This window comes from Tupaia chinensis, unplaced genomic scaffold (assembly GCF_000334495.1).
Source record: "Tupaia chinensis unplaced genomic scaffold, TupChi_1.0 Scaffold000415_1, whole genome shotgun sequence".
NCBI lineage: Eukaryota > Metazoa > Chordata > Mammalia > Scandentia > Tupaiidae > Tupaia > Tupaia belangeri.
In genome coordinates this window covers 518,606-540,298 of record NW_006159920.1, presented here as the reverse complement: position 1 = coordinate 540,298, position 21,693 = coordinate 518,606, and the positions used below count along the sequence as shown (strand labels likewise).

General features: G+C 43.7%; 1 protein-coding gene across 2 annotated transcripts in view; it reads right to left on the bottom strand.

Annotated features, from left to right (window-relative positions):
* OSBPL11 (oxysterol binding protein like 11) overlaps positions 1–21,482 on the bottom strand; it is a 111,679-nt gene extending 90,197 nt beyond the window's left edge. The window contains exons 1-2 of one of the 2 annotated variants that reach the window (XM_006154550.3): positions 21,467–21,482; positions 20,531–20,968 (exon numbers count right to left, since the gene is read on the bottom strand). In XM_006154550.3, coding sequence (XP_006154612.1) covers positions 20,531–20,730 — 200 coding nt within the window. In that variant the 5' untranslated portion in view covers positions 20,731–20,968; positions 21,467–21,482. Of the gene's footprint in view, positions 1–20,530; positions 20,969–21,466 lie in introns of those variants that run through there. The other variant, XM_006154551.3, reaches the window with a different exon arrangement.
* Between the last annotated feature and the right edge of the window lie 211 nt (positions 21,483–21,693).

The following is a 21,693-nucleotide window of genomic DNA, read 5'->3' as shown; positions in this document are numbered from 1 at the left end:
CAGACAGAGAGAGACATAGAGACAGAAAGCGAGAAATCACCCCCCAGGGGGGATGGTCACGCCGCAATCCCTTCTCCTCCATTCTCCTCTCGGGATCTTGGGCACGCACGCACATGCGCCCGGCGTGAGTTTTAAGCCACCGGGTCCGGGACACGAACCGCGGTCGACTACATGGGAGTCCAGCGACATAGCCATTACGCTAACTGCTGGTTCCCCTGAGGCAGATTTTTAATGTACTCAATAATATCAATAAAATCTCATTGTGGAAACATACCCCATGTCTAATTATATCATACTATAATATTTGGGGGTTCTATGAAGTAGAATGGATGGTCAAAAAGACTAATATATTGAAAAATAAACTATGAAGAAATTAATTTCCTCAGTCCTTCAGCAATGCCATTGATCAACAAATTTGGTCTAATTCTCACCTGTTAAATTTGCTAACATTTAATTGAAATTAGCACTAAGACTTGACCACGGGTTCTACCAGCATAATGCCATATATACCCGGGACGCCTCAGTCCCCTACTGACATGTCTGCGTCAGAAAAGTCAATGCTGCCAAAACTTACTGATCATTCTTGCCAAATGCAAAATCTCACTGATAATTCTTTTCCAATATTTTAAGATGCCTTCTACTTATAAAAGGAAAGTAAAGCTAAACCTACACTGCTCTATCTTTTTATATGTAGACTGTATTTTTTATTTTGTAATTTATATTGAAAATTCTTCTGGGGCCAGCAGGTGGTATAGTGGTTAAGGTGCTGGACTCCCATGCAGGTTTGAGTTCTGGACCCAGTGGCTTGAAACTCTCGCCAGCTGCTTGTGTGTGCATGCCCAAGATCCCGAGGGGAGAATGGAAGAGAAGGAGTTGTAGCATGGCCATTTCCCCTTGTGAGTGATTTCTTGCTGTCTGTCTCTCCTCCAAGCACACACACACTATAGCTAAAAAAAAAAAAAAAAAAAAAATCTGGGGGAGGGGGATTCTTCTTAGAGCATTTACTAAAAAGGACTTTAACTGTAAATATATATCTTTTGTAACTCAGAAATATTTTGGGGGGGGGGGGGGGGGGTTTTTGTTTTCCCTATAGGGCGTGTACGCTCGCCAGACAGACAGAGAGAGACATAGAGAAAGAAAGCGAGAAATCACCCCCAGGGGGCATGGCCACGCCGCAATCCCTTCTCCTCCATTCTCCTCTTGGGATCTTGGGCATGCAAGCACACGCGCCCGGCGTGAGTTTTAAGCCACTGGATCCGGGACGCAAACCCTGGTCGACTATGTGGGAGTCCAGCAACATAGCCATTACGCTAACTGCTGGTCCCCAGAAGTATCTTTCCTAAGGATCTGGGAGCCATTCTTTTGAAATGTGATCTTCAGGAAGAATAAGGTCTCTATTGCCCAGTCTCTATGAGAAGACAGGATCCTAACTTCAATTACCAGCTAAGAAACAGATCTGGTCTAACCATATTTGCATAGACCAACCCTTTGTCATTTCTCATTTCTCTGTTAAGGCTCCACCCTTCCCCTCCCCCCATCCTCCCTTCAAAATGCCCAAACGACTCTGCACAAATCGGAACGGGGCTCAGCCCTTTCCCCTACTGTCAATAGTTACTAAACAAAATCTGTTTTCTCCACTTCAATATCTGGCTGAGTTTATGTTAGACAGAGGCAATGACTTCCCTGAATTTCTTGTATATCTTTTCAAAGATATGCACCTACAAGCATAGAAACAAACTTTTTTTTTTAGGTTTTTGTCATAGGGCACATGCACTCAATGGAGAGAAAGAAAGACAGAGAGAGGAAAAGTGAAAAACTACCCCTCAGGGAGGACAGCCACACTACAATCCCTTCTCCTCCATTTTCCTCTCAGGATTTAGGGTGCGCATGTACACATGCCCAGTGTGCTTTTGAAGCTGCCAGACCTGAGACTCAAACCATTGTTGGCCATGTGGGAATCCAATGCCTTAACTACCACACCACCTGCTGGCCCCACACATTTTTTAAACAAATGTTTGCTGTTATACACACTGTTCTGCATCTTGCTTTTTTCATAAAACAGTTTCTAAAGAATTATTTTATTGAATTTTATTATTATTATTATTTAATTTGACCAGAGAGGGAAAATGAGAAAGCAAGCTGCCAGATCTGGGACTCTAACTGCAGTTGGCCATGCGGGAGTCTGGTACGTCAACCACCACACCACCTGCCAAACCCAGAACAGTCTTCTCAGGGATGAGTTTTTGTTTTTTTTTTATAGGTTTTTGCTATAGGGTGTGTGCATTCACCAGAAAGAGAGAGACAAAGAGACAGAAAGCAAGAAATCACCCCTGAGGAGGGATGGCCACGCCACAATCCCTTCTCCTCCATTCTCCTCTTGAGATCTTGGGTACACACACACACACACACGCGCGCGCGCGCCCGGTGTGAGTAAGCCCCCAGGTCTGGGATGCGAACCATGGTGAGTTTACGCCCCCAGGTCTGGGATGCGAACCATGGTCGACTATGTGGGAGTCCAGAGACATAGCCATTATGTCATCTGCTGGTCCTGATCTCACTCATTCTTAACAACTGTATTGTAATCTACTCTATAGCCATTATATATGTAACAAAATCCCCTACTGCTGGACATTTGTTTCCAGGCTTTTATTACTGCAAACAATGCTGAAACAGAGTTGTACAAATCACTATGTACATTCGCTAAAAATAAAAATCCGACGTGAAAGGTATATGCATTCTTGCTTTTTACAAATATTACTAATCTGCTCTCCAAAGCGGTTGCACCCAATTTAACTCCTATCCTATTTTAAAGAGGGCCTGTTTCCTCATATCAGCATTATAGCAGCAGCATTTTCCAACAAATCAGGATGTACCTTTAAACTATCAAAAAGACAAATAGACATTACTAGTAAGCCTTTCAATATCCCTTATGCTCAAAGTTTAGTTTCTAAAATTTAAGTGGAAGATAGCATTACACTCTGGAATGAGCACCTAAGGGGGATGAAGGCTTGAGCTACGACTTTACCATTGACTAGCAACCTTGGCCAAATCATTTCATCTCACGTGTTAGTTAGGTACCCTTTTCTCTAAAATGCATGTACAAAACCCTAGAAATTCTAGATTCTTTAAAAAAAAAAAACCTGTTATTTTAAAACTTATGTTTGGAAATAATAGCAACATTATATTATATACTAAAATAGTTTTAGAGAGGGCCAGCATGGAGGTTAAAGTGGTTGGATCCCACATAGCCAACTCCGCAGCTCAAGTCCTGGACCAGGCAGCTTGAAAATCACGCCAGGTAACATGTACGTATGTGCCCAAAATCCAAAAAGGGGCACATCTGCGTGCCTGCTCAAAAATTATGAAAAGAAAAATGGAGAAGGGATTGTGGTATGACCAAACCCCACTATGAGGACTTGTCACTTTCCTTCTCTCTCGGGGCACACCTACCTTCTAGCAAATTAAAAAAAAAAAAAAAATTACAGGATAACTATCAAAACTACAGAATGGCACATCAATTTCACTTTTGGGTATTTTGCACACAGATATATCTATATGCTTGCAAGACAATATATGTACAATTATGTATAGTGAGGCATAATTTGTAATAGCAAAATTCTGGAACAAATTAAATGTTGATCAACAGGGAATTAAAGGTGAAGACATGTATACTGTGCCATGAAGTATAATGTACCCCCTCCAAAAATCATATGTTAAAGTCCTAATACCCAGTGCAGTGGTATTTGGAGATGAGGCATTTGGATGGGATTAGTGCCCTTCGAAGTGACACCATAGGGGATCAGCAGATGGCATAATGGTTAAGTTGCTGGCCTCCCACATAGTCAATGGTGGTTCGAGTCCCAGATCCAGTGGTTTAACTCACTCTTGACACGTGTGTGTGTGTGCCCAAAATCCTGAGAGGAGAAGAGGAGAAGGGATTGTAGCATGGCCATTTCCCCTAGAGGTTAAATCCTTGTTTTCTGCCTCTCTGTCGCTCTCTGTCTCTCCGGCATGTGCATACGCCCTGTACCAAAAATCTCTAAAAAAAGAACTAACACCACAGGGGCCAGTACATGGAGTGGTGGTTAAGATGCTGGACTCCCATAGGGCTGACCACAGTTCAAGTCCCAAATTCAGTGTCTTGAAAATCATGCCAGGTACATGTGCAGGAGTGCACAAAACCCCAAGAAGAAAAGAGACTGCGGTGCAGCCATGCCCTCTGTAAGTGAGCTCTCACTTTCCCTCCCTCTCTCTCTCTCTGGTAAGCACATGTGCCCTATGGCAAAAACCTTAAAAAGTGACATTTCAGAGCTGCCTTGACTGTTCACTCTTGACTGTTCACTCTCTCACAATAAACTCAAACATTTATATTTTTTTCTTAAAATACCTATAAAAATTAATTATTGAAACAGTCTGGGTGACCAGCCGGTAGTGTGGTGGTTAAGCTGCTGGACACTCCCATATGGTCGACCTGGTTCAAGTCCTGGACCTGATGCCTTGCTTTCTCACTTTCTCTCTCTCTCTCTTTCTCTGCCTCTTTCTGGTCAAATTAAATGAATAAATGAAAGTTAAATAAATAATTCTTTTTTTAAAAAAGTCTGGACACATCATTTTATTAAACAAACCATGTACAGGGCACTATGCTTAGCTAAGAAGGCATAAAACATATTCCCTTTCCTCAAGGAAATATAATTTATATCAAGAATACTCTTTTTGGGGGCCAGAAGATGGCATGGTGGTTAAGGGCACTTGACTCCTACATGGACAACCACAGTTTGAGTCTCAGACCTGGCGGCTTGTGCGCGCTCTCTCTCTCTCTCTCACTCTGTCCTTCTCTGGTCAGATTAAAATAAATAAAGAAGAATAAAGTTAGATATAACAATTCTTTTTATTAAGAAAAAAAAGAAAAGAATACTAGGACCAGTAGTTGGTGTAATGGCTATGTCGCTGGACTCCCATGTAGTCGACCACAGTTCGAGTCCCAGACCTGGTGGCTTAAACTCACACGAGGTGTGTGTATATGTGTGCCCAAGATCCTGAGAGGAAAATGGAGAAGGGATTGTGGAGTGGCCATTTCCCCTGGGGGGTGATTTCTCTCTTTCTGTCTGTCTCTTTCTCACGAGCGCGCACTCCCTATAGCAAAAAACTCTCAAAAATAATAATACTCTCTATTTTCATTTCTGTTGAAAATACACTTATCAAAAAAAAAAACACAATATATCAAACAAAAATAGAAAGAGGTGATACAATAACTCTATAAATCAATATAATTTGCAAAAATATCTTTCAATGAACTGGTATCAAAAGGCTATAAAGGATAATACCAACTTTTAAGACCATATTATTGAACAAATTTACACTGAATCCCTAACTCTGAGAAACTTACAGTTTAAAGAGTAAGTCTGCATAAACGTATCTCAGACAACTCCTTGGAATAAAAATGCTACCTAATGGGCCAGCAGATGGTATGGTGTTAAGGCACTGGACTCTTAAATGGCCAACCACAGTTGAAGTCCCAGGCCTGGCAGCTTGCTTTCTCTCTCACTTTCTTTCTCTCTCTGGTGAGTGCATATGCCATATAGCAAAATTAAATAATAATAATAAACTAATTATTTTAAAAAATAAACCCACCTAAGTAAAAAATACCATAATCACTCACAGTTTTACCACTACCACAATATGCAATGGTATAACACTTAAAGGTCGAAGTTACCGTAATATAACTGTGATAAAAATGATTAGGCTTATGATAAATATAAGATTTACTATGCAAATCACAAACAGAATTAATTAGGCTTTCTGTTGATCCAGCATTTGTTCCACTGTAACTTTCACAAGGAAAATTCTTTCTTAAGCATAGATGACTTTACCCCTTTTTTTTAAAAGAGAAGTTTCAGGGAACCAGCAGTTAGCATAATGGCTATGTCACTGGACTCCCACGTAGTCGACCATGGTTCACGTCCCGGACCCGGTGGCTTAAAACTCACTCTGGGCGCGTGTGCGTGCGTGCCCAAGAGCCTGAGAGGAGAATGGAGGAGAAGGGACTGCGGCGTGACCATCCCCCCTGGGGGGTGATTTCTCGCTTTCTGTCTCTATGTCTCTGTCTGTCTGGCGAGTGCACACGCCCTATAGCAAAAACCTCTCCAAAAAAAAAGAGAAGTTTCAGCTGTAGGGCGCGTGTGCTCACCAGAGACAGAGAGAGAGAAAGCAAGAAATGAGCACCCCAGGGATGATGGCCATGCCCCAATCTCTTCTCCATTCTCTTCTTGGTATTTTGGGCACACGCGCACAGAGACACACACACACACATATGACCAGTATGAGTTTTAAGCCGCCAGGTCCTGAACTTGAACCGTGTTCGACTATGTTGGAGTTAGGTTGGAGTCCCGCAATATAACCATTACGCCATCTGCTGGTCCCATCCATTCTGAGTACCAGTCTCCCAAACCATTCTTTCTTTAATACTCTTCAGAAAAATTTATTGAAAAAATTGTCACATTTGGGCTCAGTTTCAAATATGCATATAAAACCAACCAGACTGAGGGATCAGCAGGTGATGTGGTGGTTAAGAGCGCTGGATTCCCACATGGCCTACCATGGTTTAAGTCCTGGACCTGGTGAATTGCTTTCTCACTTTTCTCTCTCTCTGTCTGTCTCTGTCTCTGTCTCTCTCTCTCTCTTTCTCTTTTGGTCAAATTAAAATAAATAAATAAATGGATAAAGTTAAATAAAATAATTATTTAGGAAAAAAAAAACAGACTAAAAGATGTTTGGAATCAAATGCTATTCTAAAAATAATTTAATACAAGGCCAGTCAATGGCCTGATGGTTAAGACAGCTGGATGCCACACAGCTGACCACACAGTTTGAGTCCCAGACATAGTAGCCTGAAAAACATGCCAGATGCACATGCACATGTGCCTGAAATTCCAAAGAAGGGAGAAATGAAGAAGGGACTGCAGCATAACTATTCCCCCGTGAGGGTCCCCCCCTCCCTTCTTCTCCCTTCTCTTCCCCTCTTCAAAGCTACTTCAGTAGAAAATATAAGACCTCTAAGACAGTGAACATCAGGTAATATTTAAGCAGATTTTTCCCATTTGTAAACTGGTAAGGTACTTTTCCTGTAACAGAGAATTTATAGCAGAAGATACCGGGTCTGAACACAAACATTATTTCTACACTACATATCTGCAGACCTCCCACCCATCTACCAAAAAGCGTAACTAATTGCTAATGATGAGAAGAAAGGTACCTGTTGGTTAACAATGGTTAGCCAGACAAGCCACAATGACACCTCTGCCATGCTGAGGCCAAGTGGGAATGTCCCAGTTTTACATCCTGAGGTCTCCCTGTACAAGCCTGAAACACATGAGTGCCCATAGTTCTAGATGGCTGAGGTTGGGGGTGCATGGCAGCATGAAGACCTGGTTAAGGGTCTCTGTCTCCCATGGATAAAATAAAAATCATAATAATGGTTAGTCAGCATAGAGCCCAAAATAAGAAAGAACAGGCCCATCATATACCCTGGTTTGCTTTTCAGTTCCGCTTTTGGACAGTTCCTTCTGCTCATTTTAATACGTGGCTTATTTGCAGAGTTGTGGGTTTTCCTGAAAGCTGACATGAAGAATATAAAAATAATGGAAACATGCACATTTTACGTGCGCATGTTTCAAAAGTTCATAACCTTGAACACACTATGAAAAAGAAGGAGCCAGAATTACAAAATCTTTCTCCCATATAAGTGGTAAGCAAAGTCTACATCATATGAATATAAATTACCCTGAAAAGAACATTTAAATCTAATAAAATCAGTTATCAACTTTGGTTTTTCAAAAGGTCATTATAAGATGTTTCACAAATGCAGCTGAGGCTCTTCCTTTTCCTGATTCTTTAGATGGTTGTCTCAAAATAAACCTTGGAGTTCCTACTTTCGTTATTCTGGGTATGCAAATAAATTCGGAATTAATTAAGAGTGCTTCGCACGTAGTAGAGACACAAACGTATCTGCTCAGTGGAAAAGAACACTAGTTAAGGTTTAAACCATGTACAGAGCCGGTTATGGGTATATATTCATTCCTTTACAGAGATCATCTACTCTTTTTCTTTTAATTGCCAGAGGGCTCGTGTCCTTACCAGAGAGAGACAGAAAAACAAAGAGAAGGAAAAAGCAGGACTTGCCAGTAACATTGTGGTTAAAATGCTGGATCCCACATGGCCAACTGCAGGGTTTGAGTCCAGGGTCAGGTGGCTTGAGAAATGCCGACATGCATGTGGGTCCAAAATCCTGAAAATGGAGAAGTGATGGTGGCATGGCCATTTCCCCTGGGGGTGATTTCTTACTTTCTCTGTGTCTGCCCCCCTGGCAGTACAATCACCCTTGTTAAACTATTGTAATAGCTTAAAAACCGAAAGGAGAAAGCTCCCCTCAACGGGGTGTGGTAATGCCACAATCCCTTCTACATTTCTTCATCCTGTTAAAATTTTGGACACTCGGAACCAGCAGTTGGCATAACGGCTATGTTGCTGGACTGCCACGTAGTTGACCGCGGTTCGAGCCCTGGACCCAGTGGCTTAAACTCACACCAGGTGCATGTGCATACATGCCCAAGATCCCGAGAAGAGAATAGAGGAGAAGGGATTGTGGTATGGCCATCCCTCCCTGGGGGGTGATTTCTTACTTTCTGTCTCTCTGTCTCTCTCTTTCTGACGAGCACACACGCCCTATAGCAAAAATCTCTCCAAAAAAAAAAATTTTGGACACTCATACACACTGAGAATGTTTTTCACACTGCTCAGGCCAGGACTCAGATCACCATCAGCCATGTGGGATCCACCTCCCTTAACCATTATTCTACAAGACAAGCCTAAGAGCTTATCTACTTTTTAATTTTTTTTTTTTTTTTAGGTTTTTGCCACAGGGCGTGTGAGCTTGCTGGAGACAGAGAGAGACAAAGAGAATAGAGAGAGGAAAAGCAAGAAATCATTCCCCGGGGGAATGGCCACGCAACAATCTCTTTTTCTCCCTTCTCCTCTAGGATTTTGGGCATGTGCACTTGCCAGGGAGAGAGAGACACACAGGCAGTGAGAGGAAAAGTGAGAAATCACTCCCTTGCAGGGGTAACGGCCATGCTGCAATCCCTTCTCCTCCTGGGATCTTGGGTATGTATGCACACGTTCCCAGCATGAGTTTCAAGCCACCAGGTCCAGGATTCAAACAACGCCAACGGTCAGCCATGGTGGAATCGAGCAACGTAACTGCTACGCCATCTGCTGGTCCAAAGTTTATCTACTCTTAATACTTCTATGTAAAAAAAACCCTAGAAATAAAAGTTCTATTTACTAGCTATGTAACTAACTAGTCAACTCATTTCGACTCCATTTTGTTCAACTATAAAATAGGGATGTATGGGTCCAGTCAGGTGGCACAGTGGTTAAGACCACCAGATCCTACATGGCCAGCTGTGTGATTTAAGACCAGACCCAGCGGCTTGAAAACATGGTAGGTGCATGTGCCTGCATGCCCAAAATCTTAAGAAGAGAATGGGGAAGACGGGATTGGAGAATGGATCCTGGGGGTGCTTTCTCACTTTCTCTCCTGTCTCTTTCCAGCAAGCGCACCCACCATACAACAAGGGGCTGATCAGGTGGCATAGTGACTAAGGTGGCTGGATCTCACATGAAGAACTTCCGGTTTAAGTCACAGAACCAGCAGCTTAAAAACATGCCAGGTTGGAGCTGACACATGGCATGGTGGTTAAGGCATTGGAATCCCAAACGGCCAACTGTGGTTCAAGTTCTGGACCTAGTGACTTGCTTTCTCATTTTCTCTCTCTGTCTATGCTGAAATAACAATGATAAGATTTAAGAAGATAATTCTTAGGGAAAAAAAAACATGTGGGGGGGTGGGGGCAGCAGGTGTCATAGTGGTTAAGATGCTGGACTGCCACATGGCTGACCAGGGGTTGAGTTCCAGGGAGGCTTGAAAGTCAGACCAGGATGCGTGTCTGTGTGTGTGTGTGTGTGTGTGTGTGTGTGTGAGAGTGTGTGCACACGTGCCCAAAAGAAGGAGTACAAGGGACTGTGGCATGGTCATCACCCCTGGAGGGATGATTTCTTGTTTTCTGTTTCTCTGTCTCTGTCTCTCCAGCAAGCACACATGCCCTATGGCAAAAATCTCTCTTTAAAAAAAAAAGCCAGGCACATGGGCATTCATGCCCAAAATCAGAAGAGGAGAATGGAGAAGGGATTGCTGAGTGGCCATCCTCCCTAGGGGGAGCTTTCTCACTCTCTTCCTTTCCCTGCCCCCCCACCCACGAGCACATGGGCCCTACAGCAAATTAAAAAATAAAAAAACAGGGATAACAATGTCCTATTTTCCTCCAAGAGTTGCTAGGCTGAAATGTTAGAAAAGAAGTAGGAATATTATGGAGACTCTATAGATAATTATCTACATTTTCAAAGTCCCATATCTCTAAGGGTTGGTTGGATACACCACTTAAAAGTCCTGGCAACTTAAGCTGTACATACCTAAAACCAAATGCATAGCTCAATCCACCAAAATCTGTTTACCCTCCAGGGTTTTTGAAATTTCAAATCTAAAGGACTGGAGTCAATGTGTATTTCCTTCTCTTACTACCACCCTCCATCCAATCATTCACCAAGTTCTGTCATTCTTTCTCTACTTTCTTCCTTTCCCTTTATTATCTCACGTCTAAGTCACTGAAACAGATCTCCTGGTAGCATCTTCTTACTCTCTAACAATCAAATCAAATATGATCAAATAAAACAAGTCCTCAACTTCTCCACTTTAGAAACCAATCTTCTGTTGCCATCTAGACAGATCTACCTTAATATTAAATGACTACCTAGAGTCCATTACACTAACTGTGGTCGGCACCTTCTAGCACAGCTCCCAGTCATCCTCACCTGCTGATACCACACCTCTGTGTGGAACTTGCTTCTAAAGAATAGTGGAAGATAATGTGACTTCAGTGCTTAGGTTACAAAAGACCGTGACTTCCCTCTGGCTAGCACTCTCTTGTTCTCTCACTTCCTCATTCTGAAAAAATAAGCTACCAACTTGTAAACGCTCTGGAGAGAGGTTCATATGGCCACAAACCAAATGAGCTCTCCAGCCACCAGTTCATGAGGAACTGAGGTCTTTGTCCAATAAGCCAAAAAGCATTAAGTTGTGCCAAGAGTCTGGTGTGGAAGATGCCTGACCCACAGACATTGTGAAAGAATAAGTATTGTTGATGTCTAGGCACAAATGCTTGCTTGTGATCCTGGGTCGTGAACACAAGCACACCTGGCATATTCATGGAGGTCCCTGGACATGGACCCAGTACTACATAAAAACTGCTATTTTTAAACATCAATCTTACAGTACTTTGTAACATAGTAATAAATACTATCACACATCCTATTTCAACATAAATTCCAGATAGATTTAAAGTTAAGTACAGGGACCAGAAGATGGTATAATGGTTACATCACTGGACTCCCACGTGATCGACTGTGGTTCCAGTCCTGGACCTGGTGGCTTGAAACTCATGCCAGGTCTGAGCGTGTGCATGACCAAGATCCCAAGAGGAGAATGGAGGAAAGGGGACTGCAGCGTGGTCATTCCTCCAGAGGGTGATTTCTTGCTTTCTGTCTGTCTCTCAGGCAAGCGCACGTATCCTATAGCAAAATCTCTCTAAAAAAGATAAGATAAAATAAAATAAAAACTTAAATATAAGGCCTAACTGTGGTAGTACAGCAGTAGTAATGCTCAAAGCCATATGAAATATCAAGGTTGACCTGTACATGTCAGGTGCACCCACACACTCATAATCCTGGCTGACTGAAATGGCTGAGGACAGGGATAGCAGCATAAGGCACTGTTGAGGGTATTAGTCTTTCTCTCTCTCTCATAAGATAAAAATAAACATTAAAAAGTAAATACATAGGGCCAGCAGGTGGTGTGGTGGTTAAGACACTTGAACCCTCATGGCTAACTCCATGACTCAAGACCTGGACTCGACGGCTAAACACCACGCTGGGCACATATACATGCATGCTCAAACTCTTAAGAGCACAACGGAAGAGAAGGGACTGGGGCATGGCCATTTGTGAGGGGAGTGATTTCTTACTTCTTCTCTTTCTCTGTCTCTCTCTGGCAAGAGCATGTGCCCTATGCCAAAAAAACTAAACTAATAATAATAATAATTAATTAATTAAAAGTTCAAACTACTGAATCATTTTGAAGTTACATGTAAATAAGAATTTTTTTTTAGAGGTTTTTGTTATAGGGCGTGAGCGCTCGCCAGAAAGACAGAGAGAGACAGAGAGACAGAAAGCGAGAAATCACCCCCCGGGGGGACGGCCACACGACAATCCCTTCTCCTCTCGGGAGCTTGGACACACACGCACAGGCGCCTGGCATGAGTTTAAGTCACTGGGTCCAGGACTCGGATCGCAGTTGACTACATGGGAATCCAGTGACATAGCCATTACACCAACTGCTGGTTCCAAAATAAACTTAAAAACAAAAAAAGAAAGATTGAAATGGGCAAAGGATCTAAATAGACATTTCTCCAAAGAGATATGGCCAGTAAGGACATGACAAGATGCTCAATATCACTCATCATCAGAGAAATGTAAAGTAAAATCACGACGAGACACTTCTTCACACCCACTAAAATAACTAAAGTAAAAAAAGACAGAAAATAACAAGTGTTGATGAAGACTGGAGAAAGTGCAACCCCTCCACATTACTGGTGAGAATATAAAACACTGCAGCCTCTTTGGAAAACAGTTTCAGTTTCTCAAAAACTTTTAACATAAAGTTACCAGCAATGGCCTAGCAGCTTCATTTCTAGGAACAGGAGTCTTCAAAAACTCATGGAAAATGTGTATTAAGGGAAATGTTGGAACCAGCAGATGGTGTAAGGTTACGTCGCTGGACTCACATAGTCGACTGCGGTTCAAGTCCCTAACCCATTGGCTTAAAACACACCAGGCACATGTACGTGCGTGCCCCAAGAAAAATGGAGGAGAAAGGATGGCTATCCCCACTAGGGTGGTGATTTCTTCCTTTTTTTTTTTTTTTTTTTTTGCGAGATTTTTTTTGCTATAGGTTGAGTGCGCTCGCCAGAGAGACAGAGAGAGATAGAGAGAAAGCAAGAAATCACACCCCCCCCAGGGAAGGTGGTCACACAGCGATCCCTTCCCTTCCATTCTCCTCTCGGGATCTTGGGCACGTACACACACGCGCCCGGCATGAGTTTAAGCCACCAGGTCCGGACTCAAACCACGATCAGCTACATGGGAGTCTGAATTTTCTGAATTTTGGCCACATGCACATGCACACATCCCCAGTCTGTTTTCCAAGCCACTGGGTCTGGGACCCAAACCACATAGCTGGCCATGTGGGATCCAGCAATCTTAACTACGGGGCCATGGGCTGCCCTAAATTCCTTATTTTACCAACTTTTTGAACTCTCCTTGTATTTGGCACTGTGTTAGGTTTGTTTACATACATTATCTTAATAATATAAACAACTGAATTGCATTTATTTTACTGTTTCCAAGCCAGATTAGTAGAAAGACATATAGAAGCTGTATACCCAAGGGAAATGAAAGTATGTGTCCACACAAAAACTTGAACACAAGGGTCCACAGCAGGATTTTTTGGGGAGTTTTTTTTTTGTTATAGAGTGTATGCACTCACCAGAAGGACAGAGAGAGACAGAGAGACAGAAAGCGAGAAATCACCCCCCAGGGGGGATGGCCTCGCCACAATCTCTTCTCCTCCATTCTCCTCTTGGGATCCTGGGTACGCATGCACACGCACCCAGCATGAGTTTAAGCCACCACGTCCGGGACTCGAACCACAGTCGACTACATGGGAGTCCAGCGACATAGCCATTACGCTAACTGCTGGTCCTCACAGCAGCATTATTAATAATAGCCACAAAATGGAAACAATTCAAATATCCATGAAATGATGAATGGATAAATGTGTTACATTCATAAATGAAATATTATACAGCCACAGAAAGGAATTAAGTAATGATACATACTACATTATTAGTAAACTTTGAAAACATTATGCTTTCTTTCTTTTTCTTTATTTTTGTCAGAGAACACATGTACTCACGAGAGTAAGAGGGAAAAAAAGAGAGGAGAAAGAGAAAGCACCTCCCTAGCCGGGTGTGGTCACACTGTAATACTTTTTCCTCCATTCCTTCTGTATTTCAAAAATGAAGATAGTAGCAAATTATAGTAGAGATTAGATTGAACAGTACTGGGCAGGTCCTGTGGTTTAGATCCCATATGGATGACCATGTTTTAAATCTCAGCCCCAGTGACTTGAAAAAACACATGTAGTTTGCAGGGGTGAGTGCCCCAAATCCCCAGGATGGAAAAGTAAAAGAGGAGTCAGCAGGTGGTGTGGAGGTTAAGGCCACTAGATCCTCCAGGACTGACTGTGTGGTTAGAGTCCCAGACCCAGTGGGCTGAAAAACCCGCAGAGCACATTTTCATGCATGTCCAAAATCCTGAGAGGAGAATGGAGAAGGGCTTGCAGCATGGCCATCCCCTGAAGGGGGTGATTTCTCACTTTCTCTCTCTCCCCCCTGGTGAGTCCATATTCCCTGTGGCAAACACCAATTAAAGAAAAAAAGAAAGAAAAAAGAAAGAGGGACCAGCAGTTAGTGTAATGGTTATGTCGTTAGACTCCCATGTAGTCAACCACGGTTCGAGTCCCAGACCTGGTGGCTTAAACTCACGCCAGGCGTGTACATGCGTGCCCAAGATCCCGAGAGAAGAATGGAGGAGAAGAGACTGCGGAGTGGCCATCCCCACTGGGGGGTGATTTCTCGCTTTCTGTCTCTCTGTCTGCCTGTGTCGGGGAGTGAAAGAATTTTAAACGCAAAAAAAAAAAAAAAAAAAAAAACCAAACACACAAAACCTCTCCAAAAAAAAAAAAGAAAGAGAAAAGAAGAAAAATGGAGAAGGGACTGTGGTATAACCATACTCCAGTAGAAGGAAAACTCTCCCTCTCTTTTTCTGTCTTTCTGTCTCTCTCTCTGGAGAGTGCATGCACCCTAACAACAACAAAGAAATGAGAGATATCTAACAGAAATGTTCAAATAGATGGTTGGGTAAAAACTTCCCCAGAAAAGTTTCCTGACTCAAGAATCTATTAGCTGAAGCTACAGATAAAGACAGCGGAGGATGACAGCAGTCATCTAAAGAAGAGCCAACCAATGAAACTGGGAAAGAACAGGAGTAGGAAAAGGGAAACAAAGAGAAAGTAGTATCAAAAAAGTCAAGAAAATAATTCTAATGAGAGGTCAACAGGTAACGTGCTGGACTCCAACATGGTGGACCGCAACTCCAGCATGGCCAACCGCAGTTCAAGTCCCAGACCTGGTAGTTTGAAAATCATACAGGGGCGTGTGTGCGTGAGTGCCTCAAATCCGGAAAGGAAAAAATGAAGGAAAAGATATTGTGGAATGGCCCCGGGGCAGGGGGTGATTTCTCAGTTCCCCTCAGTTTGTCTGTCTCTAGCCTGCATGCCCTCTATGGAAAACATCTTTAAAAAAACAAAAAAATTCTCACAACATATACTCTCTATAATCAGTTGGCGTAACAATCTAAAAACATCCATTGCTTTTCACTCCTATCCTTGATGAGGACAGAGCCAACCAGTATGAGCTGGACAATAAATGAGAATTCAGGAAATAGAAGCTGTGAGTAAACTGTTGTGTTTTTTTTTTTTTTGGTGAGGTTTTTTTCATACGTGCACACTTGCCAGAAAGACAGAGAGAGACAGAGAGACAGAAAGTGAGAAATCCCCCCCACCACCACCAAGGCAAGGCGGATGGCCATCATGCTGCAGTCCCTTCTCCATTCTCTTCTCAGGATCTTGGGCACACAAGCACACACACCTGGCATGAGTTTAAGCCACTGGGTCTGAGACTCGAATCACAGCAGACTACGTGGGAGTCCAGTGACATAGCTACTACACTATCTGCTGGTCCCGAGTAAACTGCTTTTAAAAAGATTAGGTTGGCTTTCATTGTTGGTTATTGTTTTGTTATTAAAGTCTAAAGACTTTCAGCCTCAAGGGAAGAAGTCAAAGGGGGAGCAATACAGGACAATGAAAAAAGTTCCTGATCAGAGCCCTAGTGGACAATGAGATAAATTAATATGGAAGGCTAGGTTGAAGGAAGGATTAGCCTAGGACGGCCACATTAAAATCAAAATCTATGCTGTGGGCCAACCCATGGCCTGGTGGTTAAGGCAGCTGGAGCTCACATGGTCAGCCAAATGGTTCAAGTCCTGGAGGCTAGAATGAACATGTCAGGCCTATGTGCACGCACGCTTAAAATCTCAAAAAGGAGGAAGAAGTGGAGAAGGAATAGCAGTGTGACTATGCCCCTTGGGGGTGCTTTCTCATCACCCTCCCCCTTTGTCTCCCTCTAGTGAGCACACACATCCTCTGGCAAATCAAAAAGAAAAAACAAACAAACAAAAAAAAAATATATGTCCCAGGCTAGGCAGGTGGCATGGTGGTTAGGGCACTGGACTCCCATATGATCAACCATGGTTTGAGTCCCAGACCTGGCAGCTTACTTTCTCAATTTCTCTCTCTCTGTGTCTCTTTCTGGTCAAGTTAGAAAATAGTAATAATAAATAAAATAAAATAAGTAATTCTTTGTTACCAGCAGATGGTATAATAGTTACATCACTGGACTTCCACATAGTCAACCATGGTTCAAGTCCCAGACTCCATGACTTAAAACTCATGCCAGGCATGCCTAAAATCCCAAAAGGAAAACAGAGAAGGAGTTGTAGCATGGCCACGCCTGGCCCGCCCCAGGGGGGGGCGGGGGGGGGGAGGTGGATTTCTCGCTTTTTCTGTCTCTCTCTCTCTCTGGTGAGTGCACGCACCCTGCAGCAAAAATCTCTCTTAAAAAGAATATATATGGGAACCAGCAGATGGCTCAATGCTTATGTCACTGGACTCCCACACAGTCAACTGCGGTTCAAGTCCCGGACCCAGAAGCTTAAAATTCATGCCAGGTGCATGTGCATGTGTGCCCAAAATGAATGAAGAAGAAGGGACTGCAGCATGGTATCCCCCCGAGGGAGGGGGGTGATTTCTCACTTTCTGTCTCTCTCTCTCTCTGGCAAACACATATGCCCTACAGCAAAAATCTCTATTTAAAAAAAAAAATAGTAATAATATAATTCTTTTAAAAAAAATATGTCCCAACACAAAGTAATGATAAATGTCTGAGGTGATGGATTTGATCATAATGCACTATATTCATGCAGTGAAAAAAGAACACACTGTATCCCCCCAAAATTGTATACTTACTATATCTTTTTTAAAGAATTATTTAATTTTATTTATTCATCTATTTATTTTAATGTGACCAGAGAGAGACAGAGAGAGGGAAAGTGAGAAAGCAAGCTACCAGGTCCAGAATTTGAACCATGGTTGGCCATGTGGGAGTGTCCAGCGCCTTAACCACTACGCTACCTGCTGACCCCCCTTAATACATCTTTTAAAAAATAAGGTGTTTTGGGACCAGCAGTTAGCACAATGGCTATGTTGCTGAACTCCCATGTAGCCGACTGTGGTTCGGGTCCTGGACCTGATGGCTTAAACTCACGCCGGGCGCATGTGCATGTGTGTCCAAGATCCCAAGAGGAAAATGGAGGAGAAGGGATTGTGGCGTGGCCATCCCCCCTGGAGGGCGATTTCTCGCTTTCTAGCTCTCTGTTTCTCTTCCTGGTGAGTGCACAAGCCCTATAGCAAAAACCTCTCAAAAAAAAGTGTTTTTATTTATTTTTATTCATCATTATCATCTTTCAATTTGACCAGAGAAAGAGAGAGAGAAAGTGAGAAAGCAAGCCACCAGGTTCAGGATTCAAATCAGGGTCGCCCATGTGGGAGTCTAGCACCTTCACCACCACACCACCTGCTAACCCCAAACTTAATATGTCTTTAAAAAAAAATAAAAGTCTGGGCACCAGCAGTTGGCGTAATGGCTATGTCGCTGGACTCCCATGTAGCTGACCACAGTTCAAGTCCCGGACCCAGTGGCTTAAACTCACACCGGGCACGCGTGTGTGTGCCCAAGATCCTGAGTAGAAGGGATTGCGGCATGGCCATCTCCCCTGGGAGGTGATTTACTTAATATGTCTTTAAAAAAAAATAAAAGTCTGGGCACCAGCAGTTGGCGTAATGGCTATGTCGCTGGACTCCCATGTAGCTGACCACAGTTCAAGTCCCGGACCCAGTGGCTTAAACTCACACCGGGCACGCGTGTGTGTGCCCAAGATCCTGAGTAGAAGGGATTGCGGCATGGCCATCTCCCCTGGGAGGTGATTTCTCGCTTTCTGTCTCTCTGTCTCTCTCTGTCTTTCTGGCGAGTGCACACACCCTATAGCAAAAACCTCTCCAAAAAAAGAAACAAAAAAAGTCTGCATATAAATGTAGTAATCTCTTATTTTTCTTTATTTTTAGAGAAGAGCTCCATATAACCAATTTTTTCAGCCACTTAAGCATCTTTTTTTTAAGTGTATTTATTTATTTGAGGGGGGAGAGATGATTTCAAAAGGCTCTCTCCATGTCAGGATCCTCCTAGCCCAGCCACCCAGCTAGCCAGGACTACAGATGTGCATTACTGTGCCTGGCCTGCTTAGGTTGGGCCAGGAGTCAAACCCAGACCTCCCATGTGGCCTCAGCCTGTAAGCAGCAGGGTCTTAGCATACACCACTATGGCTTAGCCTTAACCATTTCTTTTAAAGCTATTTTCTTTGAAATTGTTCACGACTGTATCATACAGTTCTCTACCTTTTAAAACAGAGTGTTCTTTCCGGGACAATTTAAGATCACTGATTATGATTACTATATTAATACTAGGAAGTAAAACTGAGTTTGCATTTAATTTTTCAAATCTTTGACCATCCTACATGGTCAACTGCTATTCCCTCTGCCACATGTTCCCTAATAACCTTTTCCCCTTGTCCTTCCAATAGATTCTACTGGGTTGTCGGGAAAGTCAGGCATTTCTGCATAGAAAAACACAGAAAAATACGTCATGATTTTCCCGACAACCTAAGAGTTTGAAAATTATATAACCATTCAATAATACCCTCAAAAAAAGGGATAAGGTTCTGTGTGAAACTACAGAAATAAAGTGCATGGCTTCCTAACAACTCCCCCAGTGCTAAGAAATCTGTCTCAGGTTACAATTTAACGAAGACAAGGTTTCAAAGAGTTGAGGATATCAGAAGACTGATCTCTTGAATACCTGGAATTTCACTTTACCTTGCTTCCTTAAATTATGTTACAATACCCCTGTCAAGTATCCGATGATCTCCTGTGGTTACTCTTAAACCACACACATACATACACGTACCCACAGATCACTGATTCCACAAGTAAGCCTTGACATCTCACAGGACTGCAGTTTCGGAGTCCATAATGATTTACCAATAAAAAGTTACAACCTTGACTGTTCATTTCTGTACGTTCCTATAATCATGTGTATTTCACATATATGGCCAGCATTCACGATAAATACACATTCTTCACAAATTCCTGGCTTCGGTCCCTTCCAAGCTCCACACTCATTTCATTAAGTAGAAACAAGAGCTAAAAAGGCCTAGAGTTAGGCATGCAAACGGTTAACCAAAACTTAAGAATTCATCCCTTTAGAGTTAGGCATGCAAACAGTTAACCAAAACATAAGAATTCATCCCTTTAGTTTCAATACCATGGGATGTCCTGATTTCATTCATTGTTAAGATTCTATTGTAGCTAAGTTATTTCTCCTACATGTTAGGGACCAACAACAAAAACAAATCAAAATTTCTGTTGCTTCTCCTGGGCTATCTTCCTGTCTTTTACGTTTTTCATTTATATTGACAAAAATTAACATAGGTAGACTGTCTAAAGGCAAAAAAGCACTTAAGTGGCCTGATCAACTGAAACTGAGCGTCTCCAGGCTCACGCTTAAGTACCAGAGGCACTAACTAGTATCTGTACCTCTACTCCTGCATTTAAGTAACCTATCTACAGAGGTCAAGAATCTTCTCTAATTCAATTACTTTACTCCAATCACTGTTGTTCAGTAGTATTTGCTAGCTTCTGGAGAGAGCTGAGTTAAACAGTCCCTGCCCTCCAACTCTATCAGAGAAGGCAGGCTAGTAAACACATTACAACACAGGCAAAAACAGAACAGAACTAAATAGTGGAAGAATTCACTCGGGTTCTAGAGGAAGTTCAGGGATACCGTTCCTGAATTCCCCCCAAAAGCCCTCAATAAATACCTGTTGAATAAACGAATGAATGAACGAACTCTTGCTAATGAAAGGTGACCTCCCAGGTCCAAATGAGATGTATGAGTTGCTTCTGGAAGCCAGTGGACAAACTTTTATCTTTCAAGGACTGCGGAATGCAGCCTCCAGCGGACTCACCCTCACCGCCTCCCTAGAAATAACCTTGGACAAAGGACCGTACCTGTACTGCCAGCCTTTTGCACTGCCACCGCGGCTACTGCTGCTGCTGCTGCTGCTGATCCCACCCCCACAGCTGCTGTTGCTGCTGTTCTTGTTGTTCGGGGTCACCGCTGTGGCCAGGCCCTCCAGCTTTCCTTCGCTCTCTGAGACTTTCATTGTTGACACGGGTTCACCACCCTGCATCTTAACTCCGAAGTCCATTTGTCCTTCTCGGGCGGGAGAAAACAACTCTGTAAAGTAGCTCTGTAGGTGATTTTTCTTTTAAAGATTAGATCAGAACGTGATTCCAGTTGCTAAATCAAACGGCGACTGGAGTGGAAACCGTCAAATGGTCCAGGAGAAGATACAAGCATTCCCACCCAAGTTAAACTTTGAAGAGGGCAGGGCGGCGATGAAGACAGATATCCTTTAGATATATAATCAATAGGTGTCTCCTACCCTGCGAAAATAAGGAGGAATGATCAGGCGGCTAGAGGGCTCGGGGACAGACTCAGAGGAGAGGCAGGAGCGCGGGGAGGTCGCGTATTCTCCAGCCCAGAGGACTGGGCAAAGAACCGAGGTCTACGGACAGGGGGCCCGCGGCCCGGCTCCTGGGCTGAGAGCTGACCCGCCGCTCTCCCTCTTCTCCAGCCGGTCCACAAGGGGAGGGTCTCTTCCAGCCGCTCGGCAGTTCCCGCCGCAGCCCCCGAGACCCAGTCCCGGCCGGCGCGCGCAGCCCGGGAAGAGGGTCGAGAAAAGAGGCCGCCCGGGGAGGGACGCCGGCGCCCAGGGCTGCCTTTCCTTGGGCCAGAGGCGAGCCGCTCACGGCGACTTCCTCCAGTGGCTCTGGCCCTGAGCCTTCGACTCGGTTTCCAGCACCAGGCTCTCTCCAGCCCCAAGCGTGAAAGCCAGGGCCGCGGCCGCCGCCCCACCCACAGCCCCGCGGCGGGTCACCCACCCGCTCGCTCTCTCCCGCCTTCCCTTCCGGAGTAGCATGAGCTCACTTCCGCCAGTACTGACGCACCACGCGCCATCCTGGATTTGGGCAACTTGGCCTGAAGTGGGTGGAGCCTCTGGGGCAGCGGTGGTTGTAACCTGGCGACAGACCGAGAAGAAAGGGAGAGGGCAGGCGCGGCAGGGACGAAGGAGAGGTGTAGTGCGGGAAGCGAGGAGAGACAAAGGGCC